The 10302-nt window shown below is 38.7% G+C and overlaps 1 protein-coding gene across 1 annotated transcript; it reads left to right on the forward strand.

Moving 5' to 3' along the window:
- The first annotated feature begins 5926 nt into the window (after positions 1 to 5926).
- LOC107812414 (putative receptor-like protein kinase At5g24010) lies at positions 5927 to 8936 on the forward strand. Its single transcript, XM_016637509.2, has one exon. It carries the CDS (start codon positions 6157 to 6159, stop codon positions 8620 to 8622), a length of 2466 nt encoding a protein of 821 aa, XP_016492995.2. The 5' UTR covers positions 5927 to 6156; the 3' UTR covers positions 8623 to 8936.
- Positions 8937 to 10302: the final 1366 nt, after the last annotated feature.

Raw genomic sequence — 10302 nt, forward strand, 5'->3', positions numbered from 1 at the left:
CCTTTTGATATGACCGAAGTCTTTATGTTCGGCCATAGCCTTTAGTCCCCGGGTGGGGTGACCTCCGTGTCTATATCGAGGGTATGCCTTTTTAGGGGTCTTACAAGTTTGGATATATAGCCTTGGCCTTAATATCGGGGTTATGCCTTTTTAAGGTCTTATAAGTTTGGGCATGCCTCGTTGAGGTCTTACAAATTTGATGTTGCCTCACTGAGGGCTTACGAGCTCGAGGTTGCCTGATCGAGGTCTTACAAATTCAAGTTTTTGATGGCTCGATGAGCTGACTGTCAATGACAGTCCTCGAGTGTTTGAGGGTTTTTGGCCCTTGAGCCGTCTTATGAGTAAAAAGTGAACTTCTTCAAGGCACAAAGTGTTTTGATAAGCAAAAAGGCTTCCTCAATTACTTGATATATGCGTACATGTTTTTTGCCTTTGGAGGCTCGATTATTCTACATGGACACGGTTCATTTGACTGTTTGTCCCAATACAACATTCTCCTATCAAGGTCCTCCTATGCATAGTTCGATTTCTTTGAAGAGGTGACCTCCCCGGGTGATGCCCCCCAGTATTTGAGGTTGATCAAAGAGAAGCCTTGAATACTTGATGAGTTCTCCTTAGGTAGCATATGGATGTTGCCTCGTTAAAAACCTCACCGATAAAACCCATTTGGGATAAAACCCAATCTAAGGGAAAAAAAAGCGCAACGCATACTTTAAAACCCAAGGTCTTCGAGCTGGAGGGTGCTTCGATTCCTATCAATCGAACACCTGCAATAAGTTATCATAAAAAATAAATGAAAATGGAGAGGGTTGTACCTTAACAATGATTGCGTTTGAGCCTCGATACGTTTCAATTTCTCACTCCGAGGACGCGGCATGGTCCTTTATTCACTCATTCAGGTGCAATCGAGAAAGTAGGTTATGGTTGCTACTTGGCTGTTTGCTTTTCTTTTGTCTTCTTTGATGTAGAGGGCATCGATGCCGGTGCCATGTCATGCACCACAAACATCTCTCTTGCTGCATGCTGCTCATCATACACTGCTTTTACTCCATCATTGGTTGGAAACTTCATCATTTGATGAAGGGTTGATGGCACTGCCCTCATACTATGTATCCACGGCCTTCCAAGTAAGGCATTGTATCTCATGTCACCTTCGGTGACATGAAACTTGGTATCTTGGATTGTACCGACTACGTTGACCGGGAGGATGATCTCCCTTTTCGTTGTCTCGCTTGCCATGTTAAATCCATAGAGGACTCGAGAAGCGGGTATGATCTGGTCGAGCAGTCCGAACTGCTCCACCACCCTCAACCTGATTATGTTGGCCGAGCTACCTGGATCCACAAACACACATTTAATTTGAAATTTATTCAAAAGAAAAGAAATTACCAGTGCATTATTATGAGGCTGAGACAAGGTTTAGATGTCCTCTTCGCTGAATGTGAGAGCATCCTCTGATATGTAACCCCGAGTTCGCTTTTCCCTGGTGATGGATATTCTCGTTTGCTTGACAACGGGTCCTTGTGGGGCATTGACCCCTCCAATGATCATGTGGATGACGTGTTGTGGTTCTTCTGGTTCGTTCTTCCTGTTCGCCTCTCTTTCCCGAAATTGGTTTTTAGCTCGATCGCTGAGGAACTCTCGAAGGTTCCCTTCACTGATCAGTCGGGCTACCTCTTCTCGAAGCTATCCGTGATCCTCGATCTTATGACCGTGAGTGCCATGATATTTGCATACCAAGTTAGGGTTCCTCTGTGAAGGATCTGACATTATGGATTTTGGGAACCTGGTATCTTTGATTTTACCTATGGTCGATACGATGTCCGAGACATCGACGTTGAAGTTGTACTCAGATAACCGGGGTGCCTACCGGCCAGTGTGCCTATCGAACCCAACTTTATTCATGAGTCCCCGGGAACTTTGGCCTCAATCTGTCCTTCGATCGCCTCGAGTGTATTACGCTTTGGGGCGTTTCTTCGATCTTCTACATACGGCTGGTATCTTTCCTTGTTTGGTTTTGACTCCCTTTCTGTAAACCTTTGTTCCTTTGTTATGAGCCTTCTAGGATATACTGAGCCTAAGGGGGCTTCTAATTGGTCGTCTTCAACCCTGATCTTCGATTGATACCTATTGTGCACATCCTCCCAGGTCACGATGGGATATTCGATCAAATTTTGCTTTAGCTGCTTCGAAGCTATCGAGCTTCATTCGTTCAAGCCCTAAGTGAAGGCCTGCACTGCCCCGTCATCGGAGACCGGTGGTAATTCCATTCACTCTATCTGTAAGCGAGATACAAATTCCCTCAGCATCTTGTTCTCCTTTTGTTTGATCTTGATGATGTCGGACTTCCTTGTAGCAACCTTGATGGCACCGGCATGTGTCTTCACAAAAGAATCTTCCAATATGGCAAACGAATCCATCGAGTTCGGGGGTAGGTTGTGATACCACATCATGGCTCCCTTCGATAGTGTTTCTCCGAATTTCTTTAGCAAGACAGATTCAATCTCATCATCCTTTAAGTCATTCCCTTTTACACCACAAGTATAAGCGATAATGTGCTCATTGGGGTCCGCGGTCCTGTTATACTTCGGGATATCGAGCATTCTGAATTTCTTCGGGATAGGCTTCGAAGCCGCATTTGATGGGAATGATTTCTACACGAACTTCTTTGATCTACACCCTTTAGAATGGGGGGTGCACCCGGGATCTGATCGACCTTCGAGTTATAAGTCTCCACCTATTTATCGTTAGCCTCTATCTTTTTTTCTCCTGACTCGATTCTTTTAGTCAATTGCTCGAGCATTTTCATGATTGTGGGGTCAGTCCCCGAGCCACTTTCATCGGGTCTTTTTAGCATTGGTTCATGCTGCATGTTTACTGGTTCGGCGGTGTTAGGGGTTCTGTTCTGACTTTGAAGTTGAGCGATGGCGACTTGCTGAGCTTGCAGCATCTCGAATATGACTTAGAGGCAGACTCCTCTTTCTTCCATTCCTCGTGCTTTTTGGCCTCCAGCCTGGGCTTCCCTGCGTCCATTCCTTACGGAGTCTGCGCCCGTTTCCGTGTTTAGAGCGTTGTGGGAGCTGATATCAACAGGCTCCACGTTTGGCATTCCCTCAGGGTTTACAGGTGGTACGCTGAGCCCTATGCTGCTATTTTCTCCAAGTCCTTCACTGTCATGAGCAGGTGCATTTTGTGTGCTAGACATATTTTGGCCTCAAATCAAAAAATCTTTGACAAGAAAAAGTGTGAAGAATAACATGTGTTATCAAAAAACTAGCACCAAAATAATCACTATTATTTTTAGCCCCACGGTGGACACCAAACTGTTTACCTTGAAAATAGTATTAACAATTATATTTGATTTTGTGGTTCTAAAAATATGTGATTTATTTTAATACTAGTTGTTAGGCAATAGATACTAAGTGTAAGTGAAAAGAATAAGATATGCAAACCAATGTTGTAGCAAGACTGGGCCTCGAGGTGGCTGGAACAGGGGGCCTCGAGGTCTAGTTAAGCAGTTAGTAATGAACAATTGACGAAGAAACAATGATATCGAAGGCCTTGAAGATAGCCTTTTGCGGTTAATAATGGAAAATAAATGAAAAACAATAAATGAACGATAAATAAACAAAAAATGAACAAGTGATAAATCTGTAGAGTAATTGTTGAGCACGTTTAGGCAAGAAAAGAAGAGAATGTTCTATTGTATTCAATATTCCTGTCTATTACAAAATGACAAGGGTCCCCTTTATATAGGAGGGGGGGGAATCCCAATATAGTAAATGCCTAATAATGACGAGAAAATGCTATTGGTACGGCTGTATAATGGCCTAGTACGAATTTGTACTATTCTTGCAGACCTGGTCAGCTCTAACCACGTGTCCTTGGGAGCTTTCCCGCTTTTTCATGACGATCATCGATTTGTACTGCTCCGAGATTGATCACAATGAACCTTCGATATGCTCCCTCGAGGGACGCACCTCGGGGTCACACTTCAAATTCTGCTTCGAGCTTCTCGAGGTCGGGCGTGAAGTGCCACAGTATCTCCAAAATCGAACTCCCCGATTTTGGCCGTATACACTCTTCGTAGGTGTAGGGTTTATAAAAAAATTCCTTATTTCTACTCCTTACCAAGTGTAGGTTTTATAATGTGAGTTCTTGGCAGAGGTAGCAATCATAATGTAATAGTGTTAACTTAAAAAAGTGAACAGAAAAAACAAAAAGGCTTTTTTTTACATGTTTAATTAGAAAATAAGAGAGAGAGAGAGATCCTATAATATGAAAAAATACAAGAAATAGAATTATAGTAGAACGGTGGAGCATTAATTCAACAATACTTAAGTGGTAGCTAAAGTCAAAACTGAACTTGATTGAAAGCACATGAATGGTTGGAAATTAAAATGGAATACCTAAACTTAAGACCAGCTGTTGCCTTTGCTTACACATTTCAATTAGCTGTCTCATTGTAAATTCTTAAACCTAAAGGCACGAATTTTTGTTGTTCAACTGTGTGGCATTAAAATTTAACAGGAAGGTTTTTTTTTTTGGGTGCTGTGATATGTTTTTGAATTTTGCGCATAACTGGAACTCAATACGCCAATTGTCTTTTCATATTTTTCTTTCATGTAGAATTATTAGGTCAAACACGATAAAAATATAACATATGGTTGGTGATAAGACGCAAACAGAGAATGCATCCATTATATCATTCTATTGAACTGTTCGAACAGCAAAATCTAAATTAGTAGAGGAAAATATTTTTATTTATTTATTTTATATCTACAACATTTATATATGTCCGCCATTTCTAGTCTTTCAACTACGAAGCTTCACTAGTTACTATATATGCTTCGAGTTTGCATATTTTCCTTCTTATTTTCTTCTATTTTTGTTTTGTTTTCTTTACCTCTTTCCTTCTCTACTCATGTTCTAGCTCTTTCCTATTCCTTTTTTTCCTCTTAGTTCTTCACTCTCCAGTTCTACTTCATAATAACTTCCAGAGTACTCTATTTTATTTTTAACTTTACAATTTAAAAAGGATGTCACTTTCGATATTAATAATTAGATAGAATTTGGAAATATAAGTTTCTTTAGTTGACAATGAGGGAATGAATTTAGAATAAAAACTTGTCGAGTTTGTATTAGATTTTCCTTTTTGCAGAAGAACAATCTTATATGAGGTGGCCTTTGCTGGTTTTGGAAATTCATTGAATAGGTGTCATATAAACTAGTATGAGACAAATAATTTGCCGGTTGGAAGCAACTCAAGAAAGAATACATTATTTCACTGGACTTCGAAATGCATTTAATAAAATGAAATAGGAGAAGATGATTAAGTGAAATTGCAATTTTTCAAAGACAAAAGGCATTTGTCCATGAGATTTTTCTTTTTTAATTTAAAAGAGAAAAATACAAGGTGGCCTTTGTCCAAGTCTTTTGAAGAAGTTTTTGCAAAAAGTTTTTCTTTCCAATTGTGGTCTGAGGCATTCGAAATAACTTTTCTTTATCAAAAGAACTCTTTCACAATTATCTAATATTTACTCCTCTAGGATGCATTAGATATGATGAAAATAATTTCCATGAATATTAATAAAAGATGTTTTACTTTGAAAGGTTAATGCTACTTTAATACCTATTTTTTCCGTTTCAATTTATAAGATACATAGTCAAATGACATCTTATATTTAAAAATAATTTAATTTTAAATTTTTTATTTTACTCTTAACTAGAATCATACAATTGTTATGACCCCATTAATTTTTATCTCTTAAGTATTTAGCAACACAAATTTCAAACATCTTTTTTCTACTTCTTAAAACTAAAACAGAAGACGTAAATTTTTTATTTTTTTTGTATATTTTTTTGTGTGTGTTTGATTGAATGTTAAAATATTACTGCTACACATATGGATGAGTTCCAACTGGAGGACATTATTAATAATGCTCAAACATGTCTTCATGGACCAATTTCCTTTCTTTAAACAGCTCTCATGCCTCCTCTCTAGACTATAATTTTCCTACTTAATGAAAATTCACATGCTCTGTTAGTTGAAATAGAATTCACCCATTCTTCTTCAATAAATATGCTTCACTTCCCCCCCTCACCTTTTCTCCTCCATTTCTAATATTTCAAAAACCCACAAAAATAGAATTTCCCATGAAAAGTTGTAAAGTTATTCTCTTTTTCATCCTTTATTTGTTCCTCATATATTTATCAACTGCTTTCTCCCCTCAAGATAATTACTTGATAAACTGTGGTTCAAATACTGATGCTATAGTTGATAACAGGCACTTTCTTGGGGACTCTAATGACCAAAATTCAGTTCATACCTCTCAAGGTAAGTCAATTTTTCAAAAAAATCCAAACCCATCTTCCAATTTGTCTTTCCTTTATACTACTGCTAGAGTTTTCAATGGTGCTTCAAAATATGTTCTGAATATCAAGAAGATTGGGACCCATTTTTTGCGCCTTCATTTCTCTCCTTTCACTGCTCAGAATTATGATCTAAGAAAAGCAAGTTTCAGTTTTTCTGCAAATGGGGTTCTGCTTTTTAGTAATTTTAGTGTTAATACTACTGTGCTTAGAGAGTTCATATTGATGGTGGATAATTTTGAGCTTGAAATTGAGTTCACACCAACTTATGAATCCAATTTTGCTTTTGTGAATGCAATTGAAGTGTTTTCAGCTCCTGATGATTTCATAATTGGTGATGGGGCTAAATCAGTTGGTCCTAGGGGAATTCAGGAGTTCAATCAGAATATGACATTACAGACATTAGAAACTGTTCATAGGATTAATGTTGGAGGGTTAAAGTTAACTCCTTTTAATGATACTATGTGGAGAAGTTGGGTTCCTGATGAGGATTTTCTTGTCTTGAAATCTGCTGCTAAAATAGCAAGAACCTCTCATGTTCCAAAGTATCAAAAGGGTGGTGCCACAAGGGAAATTGCTCCTGATAATGTGTACATGACAGCACAACAGATGAATAGGGAGAATGTAACTACAGATTTCATATTCAATATCACATGGAACTTTCCTGTGGATATTGGTGATGCGTCGCACTTTGTTCGCTTGCATTTCTGTGACATTGTTAGTATGGCACCTGGCCAGTTGTACTTTAATGTATATCTCAACGGGTTCACAGCGTACAAAGACCTTGATTTGTCTTCCGTTACATTCCGTGAGCTTGCTACACCGTATTACATAGATTTTGTGGTGTACTCAGGCAGTTCAGGCGTTGTGCAAGTAAGCATTGATCCTTCTAACCTAAGTAGTACTATGAGGAGGAATGCCATTCTGAATGGTGTTGAGATTATGAAAATGGTTAATTATGTGGCTTCAAAATCAGGTTCTAAGAAGAGAAATGTTTGGGTTATAGTGAGTTCTGTTCTTGGAAGTTTTATTCTGCTGAGTGTGGTTATACTTGCTGCCTTGCTATTCTTTGTCTGCAGAAAGAAAAAGCTAAAACCAAAGCGTTCAGAAAGCGCTGGCTGGACGCCTTTATGTCAATATGGAAGTACTTCCCATGGTACATTGTCTGATGGGACTTCAGCTGGACCAAATGGATTTCTAGGTCAGAGGATTCCGTTTGCCGAAATACAATTGGCTACTAATAATTTTGATAAGAGTTTGATAGTTGGTTCTGGTGGCTTTGGGATGGTATACAAAGCAGTTCTTGGAGACAACAGAAAAGTTGCTATAAAGAGAGGTGTTCCAGGTTCCCGGCAGGGTCTGCCTGAATTTCATACTGAAATCACTGTTCTTTCCAAGATTCGCCACCACCATCTTGTTTCACTAGTAGGTTATTGCGAAGAACAGTCTGAGATGATACTTGTTTATGAGTATATGGAGAAGGGACCTCTTAAGAGGCATTTGTATGGTCCAGGAATAACACCCTTATCTTGGAAGCAAAGGCTTGAGATATGCATTGGTGCAGCAAGAGGCCTCCACTATCTTCATACAGGTTTTGCTCAAGGAATCATCCATCGCGACATCAAGTCAACAAACATCCTGCTTGATGAAAATTATGTTGCTAAGGTTGCTGATTTTGGTCTCTCAAGGACAGGCCCATGTCTCAATGAGACCCATGTCAGCACTGGTGTAAAAGGAAGTTTCGGCTACCTTGATCCGGAATATTTTCGGAGGCAGCAGCTTACAGATAAGTCAGATGTTTACTCATTTGGAGTTGTTCTTTTCGAAGTCTTATGTGCTAGACCTGCCATTGATCCTCTGCTTTCACGGGAGCAAGTGAATTTGGCCGAATGGGCTATGCAGTGGCAGAAGGACGGACAACTAGAGCAGATTGTTGATCCCCGTATCAGAGGTCAGATAAAGCTAAGCTGTTTGAAGAAGTTCGGAGAGACTGCAGAGAAATGTTTGGCTGATTATGGTATCGATAGGCCAACGATGGGTGACGTGCTGTGGAACTTGGAATATGCATTCCAGCTTCAAGAATCTGATTCACTTACAGAACCCCATGAGGTTTCTAATTCCATCTCTCCACGGCTGCCACTGCCAGAGGGTCTCCGCAACACCCAAAATGAGGCATATACTGGTGATGGGGCTTCAGAAATATCAACAAGCCAGGTATTTTCACAATTGATGACCAATGAAGGCAGATAACTAGTCTACAGTATAGTGCACCGTCAAATCTTCGCTCAACAGTTTAGAGGCATCACTGTTGATTTTGGTTTACATTAGCATTTTCTTATTAAAAGTTTTCGTAATTGGCAGAGCCATCATTTGCTTTTTGAACCGAGATTCATGTAGAATATACTGCAAAAGTGTATCATACAATAATCTGTCCTATGATGTAATCCTTGTCATGCTCGTGCTCCTTGGAAGAGAAACATAGGGCTTGAATGATGAACATCTAAAATTGTGTATAAGCAGAAATTTGATTGCGTATCAATCCATCAATATCTGTTGATGCTGCCCATTGTTGTACTTTAAAACTGTTTAGGTTGAAAGTTTCACGATTTTGAAGAGCGGATAGCAGCTTCATATTATAGAGGATTGTTGTTATAGGGAGAGCTTCATATTATAGAGGATTGTTGTTATAGGGAGGTCCGACTGTGTAGTGGGTTTCCAAAATATTTGTCATGTTATTCCTTAAAGACGCTTGTCCCATTTTTATCCATCGGCGTTTTCCGTTTTTACCAATATGGCAACTTTACTCTCAGATCATGCTTGCACTTTGCGGGAGTCTAGAATTCAGCTGATAATTCAACAGATATAGCCTTAAATCACTTGAAATATAGTTCTGCCCGTGTGTATAGAGCCTATTGAACCCCAATGACTAAGCCATGTGGAATTATAGAATGCTACACCTAGGAAATTCAACTCAATTAACTTTCAAGGTCATCTAACGCGTTACTTAACGTGAGGTGTTTGAAGTAAAGATTTGAGTTATTGGGTATACTGCTCCTTTTACTCTTGCATTAACTATAGAAGACATAAGTTTTTATGAATTTCAGAAGAGCAAACTTTTGTTGACAAAAACAATTAAATGAATAGATATTTCGCCGTAATGGCTAAAGGGGGGTTGTTTGGTTGAGGGCTAGCTCACTGTTCAACTCCATTCATAGCGTAGCTGCTCCTTCCCCCTTCCCACCCTTAGACCATCCTAAAGCAAAGGGAAGCTTTTCAAGAATGAAAAGGATAAAATATTGACCCAATTTTGGACCCATAGTTCCAATCTAAGACCTCAAAATCGGGCTCCTCAATTTTGACCCATAGTTCCAATCTATGGACATATCGAACGACGTCGAAGTCGAGCACGGGGGAGACCTCGTTTTCTTTGGTATACGGATCCGAAGCATTGATCCCAATCGAAGTCGGGAAACCTAGCGTCAGGTTTCAGCATGCCACCGAGGACTGTTGATACCCAATTATTCCCTATAATATTTTTGAAATGTATATTTACCTTTAAAACTATGCATTAGCATCAATTTGTATTTTCCATAATTTTTACATTTTTAATTAATTTATCTTAATATTTTATTCACATAAATAAATACAAAATTGCATTACAGATGATTTTAAAACATCTGTTGATTTAATATTACCATTTATGGTCCTATTAAGTTCCAATTATCTCACAAATGGCCAGATTTACATCTTTTGGTTACAATTGCAATAATTTTGCAATTATAGCCCATGCATACATCACTGCATTAGTTTACCAGAAATTAGCCCGTTATATTTTTAAAATATTGAATAATTATTTTAAAGCATCTCCGTGCATGAAAATTATTTTTTATCATTGTTAATTATTTTATAAAATAATTTTTATTCAAATAC

The sequence above is a fragment of the Nicotiana tabacum genome, chromosome 6 (assembly GCF_000715075.1).
Source record: "Nicotiana tabacum cultivar K326 chromosome 6, ASM71507v2, whole genome shotgun sequence".
NCBI lineage: Eukaryota > Viridiplantae > Streptophyta > Magnoliopsida > Solanales > Solanaceae > Nicotiana > Nicotiana tabacum.